Here is an 18553-nt window from a genome sequence, read left to right as displayed (position 1 = left end):
CCTTTTCTATTCAAATCGCTCGTATTGAAACTGTTATGCACTCTACCATAAAGCTTATTTCTGCATAATAAGCTTTACGGTAGAGTGCATAACAGTTCTTTAAAGTGATTTATATACGGCGTGCATTACCGTTCGATTACGTTCACAACAAAAACAAAGACGGGATGGTTTATGTTGTATTACATTCCCAACAAATGCAAGACGAAGTGGATTATGTTATATGTTTGCCATTACATTCCCTAAAAGTGAGATAAAACGAGGTAAAAGTGGTTGTAGTAGCAAGGGGATGCAAATCTCGGCAGGGATGCATTTCTCGGCATAACACCAGGCTGTAGAAATCATAACCGCTCAAGACACAGTCCCGTGAAGATCAACATTTCAAGCTATGGCACCTAAGAAGCCAATATGTTATTATTGTAATAGTTTTTCATTTTTATTTTATTATCTTGTTGAAAGGAAATGTCAAGAAATAAAAATGGATTAAGACGAGGTCACTACGGTGACGGGGATCCATGTCCACCCCTTGACGTCTCAAGCACAACTGACGTGTGCTCGGCAAATTGCGCTGTATATACGCGGAGAAAGGCGTTTGACCGTCACACACGTAACACGCTAATTTCACGTAATAACACCGCGATACAGGCGCAGAACATGCTATGACCGTGCTCCACCCACGATTACCCGCTGAAATTTCGCGTCCTACCCATATGTAACCACGCCCTGGCCACGGCCAGAGCACGTCGCTCCGCGTCATTTCCGCGTCATTACCTCGTGTGCCGCCCGCGGTTAACACGTGGTCTAAAGTTTTGAGCAGCGCAAAACTTTTTCGCGCGGCCAACCGCGTGTGAATTTCCGACCGCGTGTAAAGCACTGCTGTATCTCGTCTATATGGCGATCTCAAAGCGTCCAACATCGTCTGATTCACGGGCAGAAATTTCTGGCCGTGATTCAGAAGCAAATGGCTGTGTGACCGGGTCCTAAAGTGCCATTTCTAGTCTCATTGTGAACAAATGACGATAAAGACAATTCTGTTTTGTTCTATTCCAGTACCTGATCTGGGGGTACCCTTTGCCCCCAACCTGGACATCCACCATATGCAGGCCGGCCGGCAACACGGGCAACAGGCAGGTGACGTTTGTTGACGTCCACTGCTCGATCATGCATTCATTCTTGCCCACGTATACTCGGCTGTCATTGGCCGGCTCACCCAAGTTCGACCCAACCACAGTGAGGACACGCCGACCTGAGGGTGTAATCAAATGCACACTTAAAGTTTTTTCCACAAACATGTCAATCATTACACCTAAATAATTACCAGCTTTACAATAGTAATTACAAGTAGCTGTCATTCCCGCTGAATGGGGTAATTACACATTTGTAATGTACTTAGACAAAATAATCCGTTGTCAAGATATGTATGAATCCACGCACAAAGGGGTCCTTACCGAAGACGGCGGTTTGGGGAGGACTTAAGCTGGTGATCTGAGGGGTCAAGTTGAGGTCAAAGTTGAAAGTGTCGGCTGCTTCCTTGCTCATGCCACCAACAGAAACGGTGACCGTCTGCAAGCCCGGACTCCCCTGAGCCGTGAAAATTTTATGAGTTTGACCAAAATGGAAATCACTCCGAGATATATTCAGTTTTGTGTGCATGAAATGAGTACAGGCTATGTTGACTCTGATTTAGTGGATTGGAAGAAGTTTGTAATTCTAGTAAAAAAAAATGATGCCGATGTCAACACACAATCGTCTCTCGGTAAAATGGTGAGCCTCGGGTAAAGAGTATTTCAGGGTTTATATATTTTATCGCTTGCCCCTTTTCTGGCCCGACCCCTAAGACAAAGCAGACCCACTGTTTTAGGTTTCAAGATACTTTTCCCCCCTAGAGTGATCAAGATATATCACCCACACCTTGGAGACAGACCAGAAGACTACAGTGGTCAATGGAGGTGCCGAGATTCTGATTTAGAACAATATCATAGCTGTTACCTATCAAAATATACAATAACGCTCACTGCTGATGTTCTGCATTTGATCTCCGAGGGACTCGCTAGGACCACCTCACATGTTGCTCCCCCGACAGTGACAAAGGCATCCCAGCTGAACCCGAACCCCGTTATGGTCAAAAGAGTTCCCCCTGCACACAAAACAATGGATAAGTCTACTGATTCTTTTTAATCAAATGTGAGTTACAATAAAATTTGAGTTTTACCTGCAGCACTCCCAGCCATGGGAGAGAAAAATGAAACAATGAGTTCGTACGTGAAGTTTAGGACATTGCCGCTTTCAAAACGTGGACGGCCCAGGGAGGGGAAGTTGAGCCACACAGGGACAGTACCGGCAGCAGCGCTTCCCAGTCTGCAAACCAGGCTTTCCGCTGTGACAAAAAAACTCTCAGTTGGTTTCAATTTACCTTCCTGAATTAGCTCTCAACTCACCAGAGAGTTCTTCAACCACACAATTGGCTTCTCCGACCATGACAGAAGCGGTTTTACTGCTGAAACCAGTGCCAGTGACGGTCAAAAGGGTCCCCAGTCCAACGGATCCTGTTCAAGTCCAGCGTATCACATTAATTTGTTTTGAAACAGGTTTCTAAAGATTCAAGAACGAGGAAATCTACCTTGAGTCGGGTTGATCCCACTCAGGGTTGGGGTCTTCTCTTCCAACCATTCAAAGCCGCAGTCCCCCGAACAGTTTGAAGGGATACCGTTGATGTAAACCTCCACCTGTGGGAACGTCAGAGTTCTAATGGAACAGGTTTGTATTTGACCTCATCAAGGAAGGATTTTTTTTTTATGATCACAGTTTGATCCAATTTGTCAGACTTATACCTGTGGTTTGTTCTCCGCCACCCGGAAGAAGTCTCCCATCATGTTGGATATCATCTGTCCTCCTTTCTTATTCTCCTTGGCCCTAAGGACAACATCCTTGCCCTCAAGTGAAGAACCGTCAAGTTCCAGCGGGGGTTGGTCTCCCGGCTGTGTCACCCACTCCACCACCCATTTTGGTCTTTTGCACGTCCCAGTGTATTTGACGTCTACCACGCCCATACCCGAAATACCCTCTAGGGCGTACTTCAGGTCTTCTGCACTGATGTCCACTGACAAACCTGAGGACAAGTGCTGGTCAAGCAAACATTTGCAGACTTTAGACCTTTACTCCAGCTGGGTTACCTTCAATACGCTGTCCATGCATCTTCACATCAAAAGTGCCAATCACAGGCGGTGTGGCTCTGTGTGTGCGGTTGATGAGAATCCTCGCTGTCCCTCCCTGAAACTCCTTCAAGTCCTCACTAATGTTTGACATCTTAAAATAAACAGAAAGGAAGAAAATTAAACCAAGACTGGGATCTCATGTTAGATTTTTTTTCGTACCTCAAAGAAAGCGATTTCTAAGAGAGGAAAACCAAAGGCGCAGTCCAACGGTGTCGCTGTGATCTCATAGCTGATCTGTAAATCGTTAGTCTCTTTCACAACAGAGATGTCCCCAAACGCACGAGCGGAGCTTTCGAATGGCGGTGGTCTCCTCTTGTAAGGAACGGCTACAAGTTCAAATGACACACGGATGTTTTATATCAAGTTCAGACACAGGTCACCTAATCACCCTCGGGATACGGCGTCCCCGCCTTATGACGTTTTCTCTTTATGGTGTGGAATAAGATGTTTTGCAGGGCTTCATTACAGCCTTTTCACCACTATATATCAACAACAAATTATTTTGTATCCCACCAAATAATCTGAGGTACCAGATGTTCGGAAGGAATTACGTATTTAGCATCGGTTTCTATCCCCCACTATATGGCAATTTCCCTTTGCAATTTCCATGATTCCGCTCGTATCCCGGGGTTCTGCTGTACCTAAATTATGCGTTTCTCACCCCCTTCATCCTGAATGGTCCCCCTTTTGCCAATATGGACAGCATCTATGTAAAAATCGTACTCCGGATCATATTTGTATAAGTAAATTTCTTCAACAGTGTAGGCACTTCCTACATATTCTGTCTGGAGAGAATTGAGCAGGTCCACACACTTGTAGCTCCAACTGCAGAGAAACAATCAGTTAGAATCTCTAGTTTAGAACCATGGTTAAAGAAGAATCTTTTTACTAACGTTTGGCCTTTGGTAAATGTTATGGTGATCTTTGCTGTCTCAGTTTTGGTGTTGCCTTCAGCGTCCTTGTACGTTAACTTGACCCCAATCTCATCTTTTAGCATTCCTTTATGTGCAAAGCAGAGCTAAAAAGAAAGAGATTATGTTTCAATCCGGAAATTCACCTCTACCATATGTCCAAGAGACTAACCATTGGATACTGGTTCAGGGAAATTTTTCCGTAGGTGCTGCCAGATTCTTTGGTGTAACTGTCCTTAAAAAGGACTTCAGGGTTTTCCAGCGACCACAAGCCGCAGAAAGCAGTTCTAACGGCGGTTCCCTTTGACTTCCCAAACTGCTCAATGCGAGAATGATTCAAATTGAAATCTGTCGACAGGATCAATCAGTCTCAGCCTTTCACTCACCATGGAATTGTCGTGTTCGTAGTTCTGAAAAAACATCACGTCCCTTCCTTCCTCGGGGAGAATCTCAATCGGACATTCTGACTTCATTAGGTTCTCCAAAGCTGACTGGACCTGGATCAAACAAAATGTAAGCTTAATTTTTCTGATCAGATTTTGGAGATGATCTCAGAACTAACCTCTAGAGCACTAGCGTTGTAAGGGATCGGTTCGGAAGCAATCCTATCCCAGACCAAGGTAAAGGTCTCCATTTTGCTCTCCCCTTTGGTCACCTCCGTAATCGTAATGTTGGTGTACAGGTCATAATTCTCGTAGTGGAGTAGTTTGAAGTCACCTAGGAGACAAAAAGGAGGAGGTTCTGTTGAAGTTATAGTATAAAGTAAGGCATGGAAATTGGACATAGTGGCTAGAAATGAAGTAAGGCTTCTTTGACTCAGCTCAGGTAGATCGGAAGGAGATTTTAAAATTATTTTTTAATGCTAGCCCCCTATGTGCACCGTTCCACAACTCTGAGGGTGGGGCAAAATTCGCCTCTAAGCAGCTATGTCACATTTCTCTTTATACAAACCTCCCATTTGAATTTATAGCTATAACATTCTTTAAAATCTACCTCAACTACCAGAGAAAAACAAATAGCTCGCTAACTTCTCACCTCTGTCGGAAGTAAAGGTAATGGTAAAATGGACGCCATCAGCATCCTCGTCCCTTGTGACTTGGACTGAGTCCGGTTGGATTGACCAAAGGGTGTTTAAGGCCCTCTCCACCACAGCTGCAGATGCACTCACCGCGATCAAACCTGGATGGATTTTACCATGTTATTTCTGTACATTAGTGACTGCTAATTGCCGCGGAACTGCAAAGGGTTCTTCCATTAATCCAACTTTACCAGTCATTGCTTTTTCGTAATGCAACCGGAAGTAGACATTTCCACACTGTAGAGCATTGCAGCTGCTATTGATGCTGACTTTCTGCACTTCTTGTACGCTATAAGCAACGGTTCGCCACGTTTCCAATGTTAGAACCTGAAAGATGCCACCGATATTTAGCAGACTGACCTGGGTCTTTTGTTTTCTATTGAGACGCATATCCACCTACCTGTTTCTCATCCAACATATCAGACTCCACCAAAATGTGCTGGACCTCATTGACCGCATCGTAGGTCTGAGTTTCTGTAAACCGACTTTCCGGGCGAAACATGGCTAAGTTGATTCCGGCTGCACCACCGTATTCCTGTTGCAGGATTTCGATGTAGTAGCTGCAAAAGTAATGAAAAGTGTAATTTTGTAGTTTTTATGAACAGGATCTAGCACACACATTCCCCCCGAGATAGTGCCAATATGAGGAGAGTGACTGGAGAGCGCTCGCCTACACTAATCAGCCCCCACACCTGCACTTCATTTTTGTAGCTATTAATTTTAACTATACCCTGCAGCAGATGATGTCAGGTCATTGCCATTACCACATCAGCCGGCCTTGATACGGTGGGGAAGGACCTTTGGCCGTTCCCTGATCAAGCGGCAAAGGACCCTTGGCTGTTCCCTGTTTCAGTGGCGAAGGGGCCTCGAACTGTCCCCTGTCCCGTGGGCGAATGAACCCTCCCCGTCTCCCTAGGCTGTCCCCTGATCCAGAAGCAAAGGACCCTCTGACACCCACGTCCCCTGTTCTGTCAGCAAAAGACTGCCAGCGTCAGCTTCTATGTTCTCTTCCTCCCCAATGCTAGGTACTGTTTTTCGGAGCGTTTGGGCGGTTTTCCATATGGCCCTTGGGGCTGGGTAATGTCAGAATCTGAAACTATATTTCCCCCTTAGAGGGCGCTAATCGTGAGAGGGTGGCTGGAGACCAACCTCCTGCTCCTTATCTGCGTCCACACCTGCATTTTATTGTTCCAGCTCTTTATAGTAATTGTGCCCGACAGCAGAAGTTGTCGGGTAATTGTCTTGGTTGCGTCGGGTTTGTTTCTAGTTTGGACACTTAGTTAGTTGTTAGGAGACCATCCGTTTGTTTTTGTTTGTTACTTTGTACCAGGGTATTTCAAATATCATCTTTTGTAGAGCAAGACTGCCTTGGTTCCTGCTTCCCCGCATATTGGGACCACCCCTGAATCCTGATAACAACCAGTAGTGGACTATACATATCTACTACAGTATCGTTCAAGTTATTCTTTGGACTTACACGTTGCCTTTCTCCAGCATCATGACTTCTGACTTTTGGGATTCCAGTTTAGTGTAATCTGCGACGTAGTACGGCTGATAAGCCACTTTGACCTAAAGGTTTGTGAAACAATCATTTAGAGAAGGAAGCACTAGGTCTGATGGTACTTTAAATCATTCTACCATGTCTTCTGGACGACTGGAGTTGCTCATCGACAATTCGCAGCGGTCATCGCAGTTGAGGTAGATGGTGTAGTTGCCGCTAGCCGGTGGCACGAAGAAACCGGTGGTCCTGGTACTGAAGTAGTTCAGTTCATGCACAAAATTGAAGGGCATGGCATCAATCCATTGTTCCCAGTAGCCTTCTTTGCTCTGGTTGTAGTCGCGTATGTCAATGAGTTGCGAGGGTCTTGTGTTGTTCCACACTTGCATCTTCAAGCCCCGACTACCTGGGTTGTAACAAGGGGATACAGTGGATATTATTTGGAGGAGTTCCTATTACTGTTAAGATAGAATAGAAATTATCTTTCTTTAGGCAGGTAATATTTTTCAGTTTTGTGTGCTTGTTTAGGATGGTGATAGCCCTCTGGGATATACTGTCATTGTTTTAAGAAACTTCAGCATCTGCTAGAGTGCAGGGGGTGTATTCAGGGGTGAGAGAAGTCTGCATTATTGTTGTCAGGTAATGTCCTGCTGACTAAGAAGAGAGCAACCCATGAGTTTTGGGGATTTGTTGATGACTCTCTGTAAAGTGAAAGTAGTTTTTCATGATGTTTGACTATTGAAATATGGCACTGCCTGGGTTTAGTCATGTTTGTATAAGTTCCTCATTTAAAACTTAATTTATTCATTGATTACATAAATTTATCATTATTTCAGTTGTGTTTTATTTTGTAGCCAGAAGTGGCCTTGAACGTTATCATATCAGACCTACTAGAACGCATTTAGACCAAGGGTTGTTGTGCGGTTGAAATTTCCACCACCGCTGTACCTTCAGTTTTGCTTTCTTCTAAGTTTAGGTTTTTTGAATTTATGGACCGCCCTGTTAAGAATGTATAAGAATAATTGTAATCCAATTGTCTCTGCACTCAGACTGTCTCCAGCCATTGTCTGAGACTCATTTGTGCCCAGAATATTCTGTCAAAAAACTGCTGATTGTCACTGCCTCTGGAGTAAGGCCTCTGCCTTTGTTATAGTCAGTTTTTTTTTCATTATCTCTCATCTCATTAGCTACACCGCTTATCCTTAGTAGGGTCGCGGGGGTGCTGGAGCCCATCCCAGCAATCATCGGGCAGTGGGCAGGGGACACCCTGAACTGGTTGCCAGCCAATTGCAGGGCACACAGGGACAGACAACTCACTCGCTCATTCACACCTAGGGACAATTTGGACCGGCCAATTCACCTGAAATGCATGTTTTTGGAATGCGGGAGGAAACCGGAGTGCCCGGAGGAAACCCACGCAAGCACGGGGAGAACATACAAACTCCGCACAGGAAGTCTGGAGCTGGATTTGAACCCACGACAGGTTCCCATGACATGAACTGTGCCGCACAAGCGCTAACCACTGCGCCGCCGTGCTGCCCTCAGTTTTTTTTTATTGTTTCTTATTTCTTGTTTGGGCATTTTGGTGGTTTGGGGGGAGTGGTGGAACTGCAAACACCTTATCCAATCTACCCCACCAAGCCTTTATATTTTCTATACTGTAACCAACTTCTGCTGGTGTTCGGTCTTTGCTGTTGTCATAGTCACGTCTTGTTTAGTTCTTCTTATTTCTTGTTTAGGCATTTTAATGGTTTGTCACTTTCTTCTTTGAGTACGCCTGCCTCGTTTCATGTTTCCCTGCATACCAGATCATAACAGTAGCTTCTTACCTGGATAGACTGTAAAGTTAGTAGGACTGTTCGCCATCTGCTGCTGTTGCGTCATGCACGTGATCTCATTGTCATGAATATTCTCGATCTCGCACGGCAGCCCTGTCGAATTGTAGAAAAACAGGGTAAGAACATCGCTAATCTGATAGAACAAGCTTGTATTACTTAACACTTTGTTGTCAAGCACACAAGCGGATTACAACATGCGTGCAAACCCACAGACATATTTGTTTTGTAACCCTTTGATTGACACGCGGCATTGTCGCGGAAAACAATACCTCCTACGAGGACACGCGCCGGCAGGTCGGTTTCGTCGAAGAAACGGCCGTGGATTGTTAAGAGGGTCCCACCCATGACGCTGCCTTCAGAGGGTGTGACGCTTGTAATCTCTAAAATACAGGTTTAGCAGAATAAAATTTTGACAGTGAGTGAAATGCACAACATATTTAGGTTTCGCTTACCTGCGTATGTCTGAAACATTGAGAGTGAGTCCAGAGTTGATACCCTCAGCAGTTTCTTGTCAGTTTGACTTCTACATTTAAAAGCAAGTTGGCCAAATCAGATGTAGGATAATCATAAATTGCATTAAAAAATATTACAGTATTCCCTTGACGTTTTGCAGTTTGATTTGAGCTGGTTGAGTGGAGAAGCAGGTGGATGCAGAGGTTGGTAGATGACCACAGCAAATTAAAATGAAACTAATTTTTAAAATCCCACTTACAAGGATTGTCAAACTATCAGAAAAAATTAGTCAACACAAGTACTGTGCTTGTTTGCTGCAAAATATCCATCATATCCCTCCGTCAATTCACAAGTTGTGCTCATACCTGGCTTGCCAGAAGCACAGACTTACACTATATGCAGATGGAAAGCCCTCTTAGAACACCCGAGTAGCCCACTGACTGGTTCTAAAAATGGCCCACCGTTGATGGATTTTCTAAGAAAAGAAATTCTAACTCGCGTTAGAAATCATTGATCAGTGTCTCTTAAATACATGATCCTTTTAAGGTTTGCCCATAGTTTATATATTTGAATCCCTCAGTGCCCTGATTCAAGGCTGATGTTTTTAGTGGTTGACTGAGCCTATTTGAACGAATAATTAGAATAGAGATGGATGGTGTTTTACACCGAAAAACAACGTGACCAGATGATGAAGGTGCTGTATCAGGGACGGATCAGAAAAGTCCTCTTGCTGCTATTAACCATGGAAAACATATGAAACTAAAAGTCCCATAGTGCTTCGCAAGAATATAAATAACCTGAGTTAAATGTGTTGCTCTATAATATCAATGTATATTTGGTTACTACTTCACAGAAATGAGTTTAATAAATGTGGTTACGGAATGGATTAATCGCGAAAATTGAAGGGTTACTATTTTCTTCTAAGTATTCTTCCTTACCTTCCATAACTTGCGTCCAAAATGTAGCTCATGTTATGATGTCCTGTGGGAAGAAATTGAGAGGCAATTATATTCGTATAATTCGTATGACCAAAAAAAGCTAGCGCTATCTGCCTTTACCAACCAATAAGGGACCACAAATATTAAATGTGACATTTCAGTTACTTATTCCTCTCCCTTCTGTCTAAATCTGGATGCACAAATCAATTTTAGCTACTGTACAGCTTACCGACATAAGTTCCCGTTGTTTTGCAGCTCATATGGCCCCAGACGGAGGTCTCGGAATCCAGTCTCAAATTATATCTTCAACGATGGGAAATATTTCAAATTTGAATTTTATTATTGTGAATACACAGACAGAAAAATGATCAATTTTGGGTATGGGTTACTCACAGTTCATCAGATTCCGGTTTAAGAAGCTCGCAGGGCATGCCCTTCATGTAGGCCCTGTGTGAAGGACAATTTGTCATTATTTAATTCCCCTATTTGAAATAGTACAGAAAAAAAGTAACGGTATTTTAAGCTTAGCTTATAAACCCCCTCAAAATGTTAGCTATGTGGAAATGTTAAAGGATTTATAAAAGTATTTGTCCACCATTTAGCCTATTCGGTACCATAGACAGCTATAGAGGTCAAAGAGCTATTTTAGCTAGGCTTCCAGTGATGACTATATAATTAATAGATCCATTCTAGCTAAAGTGCCATAAAACAGATCAGAATTTCTTATCATTGCAACATGTGAAATGCACAACTAAGTTAAAAGCTACAAACGTCAAAGATCAATTTTAGCTAGGTTACCATGGACCGATGTAGACGTCAGCTAGGCTTGTATACTGGGATAGAAAGGTAAAAAAAACAGTTTAGCTAGACTGCCATAGACGGCTTTAGGAGTCAAATATTCATTCCAGTTAGGCTGCCATAGACGGATACAGACGTCAAAGATTCATCCTAGCTAGGTTTCCACAGACGGCTATAAACATCAAAGATCCAGTTTAGGTAGGCAGCCAAAGACTGGTATCAACGTAAAAGATTGATTTTAGCTAGCTTGACATAGACTGCTATAAACATTAAATATCCATTTTAGCAAGGTTGCCAAAAGACAGCTATAAAGGTCAAAGATACATTTTAAATAGGCTGCCATAGACGGATACAGACATCAATGATCCATTTTAGTAAATAATCACCCATTTTGCAGTACCGTTCCTACCTGAGAAATCTGACGTTCCTTCCATTGGAGCTCCGTGCAGTGTTGCTGCCGTAGACATCCGTAAAAATCCGCCCTCGCACCGTCACCAGGGTCCCTACGGGTGTCAAACTTACGTTATTTAACAACCGAGGCCTTTTAAAACAAAAAAAATCTGAGTACAAAACATCACCTGGGAGACCGCTGACGGGACTGAGGGAATTAATGGTTGGTGTTTGGTACCATCTCGTCTGAAGAGGACAAAGAGATGTTAGAAAAAGCCACCAAAAGGTAAATTAATTTGGACTCTTACATAGAAGCTGCAGTGGTATGAAGTCAGATGACCGTGACAGATGTTTTTGTCCGGAATGGGAACACCGTTGATGCTGACGCGAACCGTGTACCGGTCGCTCGGCATGGCTCTGCCAAGCAGATGAGATCAGAATCAATCAAAGTTACTAAAAAAGTCTGTCTTGTGCCTCCTCTTGAAAATGTCTGAAATCCAGAGAGTAGGGAATTACAATAATCAAAGTTAAGGAGATTAGAGCATGCACTAACAATTCTGTGTTTGCCTGAGAGGGATATGGGTCACTCTTGAATTGAATCAACTTTATTTTCATTGATAACAATGTAGTGAAACATTGTATGCAAAGAATTTACGGATTGCATTCCATGGTAAACACACACAATAAAGACATTAAAGAGAGAAAAAAAGATCATAGGAAAAATACTATTAAAATAATGTTCACAACTTAGTACTTAGAGCTAAGTTGTAATAAGAGTGCAATGAAAAGTAGTTCAAAAACATTTATCGGCATAAAAACATTTCAAATAACAATCGCAACATATGTATTTTTCACAGTTTTGCATGCTTGTTTGGGGTGGTGATGGCCCTGGGGAAGAAACTTTCTCTTAGCCTGTTAGTCCATGTTTTAACACTTTTTTGTTGCCTGCGAGAGACACTGGTTATATTTTCAAATGATAAATAACAATTACTTGTGATATTCTTTTGGGGGAGTCCGGAGAGCAAAGAATTACAATAATCTCAACAAGATGAGATAAAAGCATGCATCAGGACCACCCTGTTTGCTTGAGAGAGAAAGGGTTGGACTCAGTTTTTATGATTTGAAGAACATAGCCAATCGCTTGCAATTTTCTTTTGGGGTATCCGAAGAGCAGGGAATTACAATTATTGAAACGATAGGAGATAAAAGCATGCATCTGCACCTCCTTGTTGGTTGAGAAAGACATAGCCATAAATGGGTAACATATCCTTTTTATCATTTTCAGAATGTAGCCAATCGCTTTCGATATTCTTTTGTGTGAATCAGTAGAGCAGGGAATTAAAATAATCTAGATGAGAGGAGATATAGGTTTGCAACAGCACAGAATCCACTTTGTTTTTTATCAGTTAAAGAACATAGCCAATCGCTTGTGATTTTTGAGGGAATCTGGAAAGCAGGGAATTACTTGATGAAGAGGGGAAAGAAAGCCTGCATCAGCACTCCATGTTTACCCGAGAAATGGTTGGACTCTGTTTTCTATAATTTGAAGAATATAGCCAATCGATTGCGATTTTTTTTTTGTGGGAATCCGGGGAGCAAGGAATTACAATAATCCAAACGAGAGGGGGAAAAAGCATGCATTAGCACCTAGTGTAGCACATGATCTGGTTGCCGTGGGTGGAGTCCCTCTCCACGTCGCAGGGGACGGACAAGGTGCCCGACACCAGCGTCACGCGGTTCCCAAATGAGTCATTTTGGGGATTGAGCTGAAATTGTCCTTCTTGAGCAAAACCTTTTGGGAAAAAACAATAAGGTTTGTAGAAAATAAGATCTGCAAACATGTGGAGGTTTTTAGGGGTTACCTTCTCCAGTCAGGGTAAGACGCGTCGCCCCTTCTGTGCTTCCAACATGAGGAGCAACGTAACGTAGACGTTGAGCATCTAAGAATCAAACGAAAAGTTGTAGTATTGTAAACATCTAGTGTTTTGTGAAGAATACCTAATAGCGGTTTACGAGAACAGTGAACCCCCGCTATAACGCAGTTATCTATTCACTGATTTAAATTGTACATTTTGATTGGCTAAACAGTCTCTCCACTTCCTGTCTACCTGTGCGTCAATAATTCTGCCATTTAATATCTACACCTACGTAAAACAGCTTGCCATGTTTTAAGTTTCTATAGAGTGCTTCGAGGTCCTAAGATTACCCACAATGCATTGCTGGCGCCCATTTTGGAAGTCCACAAAGCTTTTCACTTCATTGTTATTGTTCAGCGAACCAGTTAGATTCTACATTGTAATGCCGAATACGTGCGTTATTGTTGGCTGTTGTAGCCGAGGGGAAAAGGGTGGGAATGGCTTCTTTAGACTTCCGAAGTGTGTTTATGATCAGGGGATTGAAGCTCAGGAGAAAAGTTAACGGCGAAGACGAATGTGGCTGGCAGCTATCAACCGGTCGAATTTGCCAAAGCTTGACTGTGTTCGTGTTTGTTCTGACCACTTTCTGACAGGTAAATTGAATTATTTATGATGTAGAAATAAATTTTAAAAAGGTTATGAGACATGTGTACTTCATGACAACAGCTCGACGACCCCAAACTACTTTTATAACATATATGTGAGGTATTTCGCCGAAAACGACATTTAAAACCGAACAAAACTCCGTTTCTCATTCGTACACTATTTTGGTGGAGAAATTCAACGCGGTTTCAGGGAAAGAGAGTCTCCTTCCCTCAGTCAACTCGCGTCAATAGAGGATTTAAAGCCCCCGAAAGCTAAGCTAACTTAGCCACCGGTGTGCCGTTCGGAGAAGCGTTGCCTTTCCCGGGTTGTTCAACATAGAACAAAAGGGAAGCAACATCAGAACAACATTCCCCTAAACCTGCAACACAGTTGCAATGGGCACACAGAATCGATGACTTGTCAACAATGATCCATGGTTGTAAACTTGGCTGAGACAAACTCTGAGAATGTAGAACTTTCCCTTTCACAGTCTTGTTTTCATCACCTTCGCTTGTGTGCGCAGACACATCCCGAACCCAACCAGACACAAATCTGTCGTAGGCTTCCATACTTTTGTAATTTTGAAAATCCTTCAGTTCACAAAAGGGACTTGGGTGGAAAATAAGATAGTTAACAAGTTCGATGTAAGTCACACACGGCAACAAATCGGGATCAGACTTCCAGTCCTTGTTTTTAATTTTGTAGGGATCCAATTTTCCACCGTGCTTGCTTGTCTAAACTCTCCACGTAGTTTTCCATAGTGTTGATGGACAAAATCCGTACACAAACAAAGCTAGTTGAGTAAATAAATAGACAAACTGAGTAAATATTTGCTCCTCTCGTTATCACCGCTTGTAATCGACAGACTTCCAAGATGGCGGCACGAAGCCGTGTTACTATTTTTAGCACAAAGCGCGGAGCCCTCTATAAAATGAATAATGTCGACAAAACGTTCTGCACCGACAAACTGTTTAAGTTGTATTATGCGGTAGACCCCCGGGATATGACAATTCCACTTTTAATTTTAGGGTTTGGAATAAAATGTTGTTAGTCCCCTCTTTCCTGCATTTACCTCTCTATACCACAACAACAACAAATAATTTTGCGTGTCCAAATATCATCTCTAAGTCACTGTTACATATTTGTCGACGACATGTAAAATGCTGGTTTACTATTGGTTTGCGTCACAGCATCATGAAAATGCCAAAAAGCCACTGGCTGAGCTACCTTCCACAATGCCTTTATCTTAATTTAGGAATTTCATGTGCTTCGTAAAGACTTTTTTGAGTCGGCGATACAATTCTTTTGTGCTGTATTTATTTGCTACAAATCCCAAGGATTTTAGTGATGCTAAAGGGGGAAGCAAAAACATGATAACCATGGAAACGAAGCTTGCAATGATGAAAAAAAAAATACCTCTTGATCCCAATACAAGCGCTTTACCTCCTGAGCTACAGTCGCCCTGAATACGATTACAATTACGAAAATACCCTTTTCTGCAGTTTCACACAGAAAAGACCCACTTTTAGGGGTATCCTAAACAACATAATCTAGAACAAAATTATTTTTTTTGCAACACATGATTTATTTTTTGTAGGGCATGGTCTATTTTTGGCCTGAACTTAGATTATTTTGAACCCAACAGTTTTTAGAGTGTGTATATATTATACTGTATTTATTCGCTATGGTTTCCAAGACTAGTAGTACAGTAGTGCTAAAGGGAGAAGCAAATACATGTTAACCACAGAAGTGAAACTTGCGATGATAAAAAAAGGAAAAGGCCACACAGATTGCGACACGATAAAACACTTAAAAACAAACTCAATCCTTGCGTCACCTTGACACATTTTTTCTGTTGTTATAAACAAAAACTAACCAATTTGGGGGTTGTTCTAAACAAAAACGGCCCTGACTATATAGTATGAAATTTAAAACCAAGTTCTTTTAAACACATGTTTTGCAAAATTTGCTTGTACAAAAAAAAAAAAAAAATAGAACCTGATCCATTTTTTAAAGGTTTGTCCATTATTCTTAACCCTAACTTTGGTCATTTTTGAACTAATTAATTTTAACATGTGCATTTGTATACTGTAGTTGCTAAGCAAAAACATGTAAACGATGGAAACAAAGCTTGCAGTTGTCAAAAAAATATGATGAACCCAGACAAATTGCATCGCTCTAAAAACACTTCAAAATAACCCAATCCCTTGGGTCAATTTGACCCATATTTTCTGTTTTACACAAAAACGACCCAAGGTTTGGGTTTTCCTGAATAAAAGGACCCTGGTATTTTGGTATGAAAAGAAACAGTTTCGTTTTTGATGTACCTAAAACAAAATCTTTATTTTTTTTGCAGAACTCTCCGGTAAAAACTAAAACACGATTCATTTTTTTGAGGTGGTTGATCTATTTCTGATCTGAACTTGGGTGATTTATAACTCAACTGTTTATACTGTATTCATTACTATGGGTCACGGGGCTTGCAGTGATGCTAAAGGGAGTAGCAAAAACATGATATCGACGGAAACAAAGTTTGCGATTATTAAGTAAAGGCATAAAAAGTATTGTTACCCTCACTAAGGAATATAGCAGAAACCAATTGACAATCCGGATTATCAAAAATGAGGAGACAATTAAAGCAAGGAAATCCAATGGCATTTCAATCCTTGCATTGTGCTGTTTCCTTACCCTTTGCATCCACCTGCTACTCTACGTGACCAGCTCAAGTCAAGTCACGCCAAAGGGAAAAAAAATGACTACTCGTAAGGTTATTCAACCCTATGCAGGTATATTACACGTAAGTAGTACTAAAATATACTACTGTTATTTTAATGTTTTTTTTCTGGGGTTTCTTCAGTTTTAATCTTTCACTCACATCCGCAGCAGTAAAGTCCGAGGAACAGAAGCGCCAGATGGACATTCATCCTTTTTCCCGGTCACCTGAACAAAACAATGAAATGTACTCCAAACTCTCGACTGGCGAAATTCTCGTTCCTTACCTCCTCGAGCAGAACTTAGTCGCAGTGATTTTCTTTTTTTGTTTGTCTTGGTGGCGACTGGGGGCTCTTTATGAAGGTGAACTCACCTGTAAAGTGGGCGGGGCCTGTAGGTCGAAAGATGCTCCAGCCAAAAGCAAAAAGGTACACAGACAAAAGAGCTGTCAACTTGTTAAGGGGGGGTGTAGAGTCTCACGTTTTTTCCACATTGAAAAAAAAGAAGTGAAATTGTTTTGGAGAATGATAGGTGCTAAGAAGCATTCTTAAAAGGATTGTAAGAGACGCATAATTTAATATGTCCCCCCTCCCCTAAAAGGAATTTAAAATACAGGTATAAAGTAATTTTACATCATTTATTTTACTACATATTTTTTTATGACATACAATCTATTCAAAATGTATTTTGAATTATTTTGAACTACTTTATAAAAAGAAACTTAAAACATATATTCAAACTGTAATTTATTGAGCAGTAATTTGTTTTTTTAATTTGAATAAACGAAACAATAGGAGAATAAAGATGAAGTGTGAGAATGGGAATAAGACACAGAAAAAAAGCCTATTGGTATAATATTTGAATAAACAAAGGCACAAATAAACAACCTTGAATTGCTAAGAGAAACATTCAAAATAATGATAAAAATGAATATTTTTCCAATTTTCCTTGTTGAAAAATATTGAAAACCAGCAACAGCTCGGTAGCCTAGATGGTGGGGCGCCCGCTCTGAAACTGGGAGGTCGCTGGTTCAAGCCTCGGCCGAGTCATACCTAAGACTTACAACATTGGTACTCATTGCCTCCCTGCTTGGCGCTCAGCGTTAAGGGTTGGAATTGGGGGGTTTGGTCACCTAATGACTAAAATGGCTGCGCCCTGTTTGGCTGCGGCTGCATCGGGTCGCTACAGTTTAACTGTGCGGGTCAGGTGTATCGACATTTCGTTCTGTGTGCATTGTTACAAAGAATGACAATAAAAGTAAATTCTATTCTATTTATCTGCCCAAAAAAAACAGAGGATTTTATCTATATCTCATTCTTTTTTTTTGCATTGTATAATTAAATAATATTGTCTGATATTTGAACAAAAACAAATTAGTACATAAATGATACTTGGTGAGTTACAAAGAGAAATACTCAAAACAGGAAAAAAATGTTTTTCTAATTTTTACAAAAAAAAACTGGTTAATAAAGCTGTACCTCTAAGAGAAATATTCAAAATCACTGTAATTAATATTTTTCTCCCTTAAACAAAAATCATTGTTAAACTACATTGAAAATGAGCAAAATATATCTGCTAGTGAAATGAGATGAATTTATATTTCACTTTTTCTTTTTGGAAGCTTTTGCATTGTATAGAAACATTGTAAACTATATGAGAAAAAAAGAGAGAAATAAACATATTAATGAAGCTTGTTTTATCGCTAAGAGAAATATTTAAAATGAGAAAAATGTATTTTAGAAAAATAAATGTTAAAATATAAAAAATTCTAAATAAACAAAATTGAAGAATTTTTTATTATCATAAAAACGCTTATTCAATAATACTTAAAATGAGCAAAATTTCGGGCAGCACGGCGGCGCAGTGGTTAGCGCTTGTGCGGCACAGTTCATGTCATGGGAACCTGTCGTGGGTTCAAATCCAGCTCCAGACTTCCTGTGCGGAGTTTGTATGTTCTCCCCGTGCTTGCGTGGGTTTCCTCCGGGCACTCCGGTTTCCTCCCACATTCCAAAAACATGCATTTCAGGTGAATTGGTCGGTCCAAATTGTCCCTAGGTGTGAATGAGCGAATGAGTTGTCTGTCCCTGTGTGCCCTGCGATTGGCTGGCAACCAGTTCAGGGTGTCCCCTGCCCACTGCCCGGAGATGGCTGGGATGGGCTCCAGCCTCCCCGCGACCCTAATGAGGATAAGCGGTACGGCTGATGAGATGAGATGAGCAAAATT

General features: G+C 41.5%; 1 protein-coding gene across 1 annotated transcript in view; it reads right to left on the bottom strand.

The window, feature by feature from the left end:
- Nucleotides 1–16647, bottom strand: part of pkhd1l1.1 (PKHD1 like 1, tandem duplicate 1) — a 40690-nt gene extending 24043 nt beyond the window's left edge. Inside the window, exons 1-32 of the mRNA XM_088328549.1 lie at nt 16617–16647; nt 16493–16557; nt 12979–13056; nt 12764–12908; nt 11425–11533; nt 11305–11362; nt 11136–11229; nt 10322–10375; nt 10158–10231; nt 9929–9971; nt 8990–9060; nt 8807–8917; nt 8529–8630; nt 6840–7105; nt 6679–6770; nt 5602–5761; nt 5393–5528; nt 5159–5302; nt 4686–4840; nt 4510–4620; nt 4296–4439; nt 4106–4230; nt 3874–4037; nt 3372–3538; nt 3171–3303; nt 2829–3106; nt 2618–2723; nt 2436–2543; nt 2210–2374; nt 2013–2134; nt 1446–1578; nt 1051–1243 (exon numbers count right to left, since the gene is read on the bottom strand). Of these exons, the coding sequence (XP_088184675.1) occupies nt 1051–1243; nt 1446–1578; nt 2013–2134; nt 2210–2374; nt 2436–2543; nt 2618–2723; nt 2829–3106; nt 3171–3303; nt 3372–3538; nt 3874–4037; nt 4106–4230; nt 4296–4439; nt 4510–4620; nt 4686–4840; nt 5159–5302; nt 5393–5528; nt 5602–5761; nt 6679–6770; nt 6840–7105; nt 8529–8630; nt 8807–8917; nt 8990–9060; nt 9929–9971; nt 10158–10231; nt 10322–10375; nt 11136–11229; nt 11305–11362; nt 11425–11533; nt 12764–12908; nt 12979–13056; nt 16493–16541 (3890 nt within the window). The 5' untranslated portion in view covers nt 16542–16557; nt 16617–16647. The remainder of the gene's footprint in view (nt 1–1050; nt 1244–1445; nt 1579–2012; nt 2135–2209; nt 2375–2435; nt 2544–2617; nt 2724–2828; nt 3107–3170; nt 3304–3371; nt 3539–3873; nt 4038–4105; nt 4231–4295; nt 4440–4509; nt 4621–4685; nt 4841–5158; nt 5303–5392; nt 5529–5601; nt 5762–6678; nt 6771–6839; nt 7106–8528; nt 8631–8806; nt 8918–8989; nt 9061–9928; nt 9972–10157; nt 10232–10321; nt 10376–11135; nt 11230–11304; nt 11363–11424; nt 11534–12763; nt 12909–12978; nt 13057–16492; nt 16558–16616) is intronic.
- Nucleotides 16648–18553: the final 1906 nt, after the last annotated feature.

This window comes from Urocampus carinirostris, chromosome 2 (assembly GCF_059441175.1).
Source record: "Urocampus carinirostris isolate Australia breed hairy pipefish chromosome 2, RoL_Ucar_1.0, whole genome shotgun sequence".
Lineage (NCBI taxonomy): Eukaryota > Metazoa > Chordata > Actinopteri > Syngnathiformes > Syngnathidae > Urocampus > Urocampus carinirostris.
Note: the sequence above shows the minus strand (reverse complement) of the source record. Positions and strands in the feature narration are given on the sequence as shown.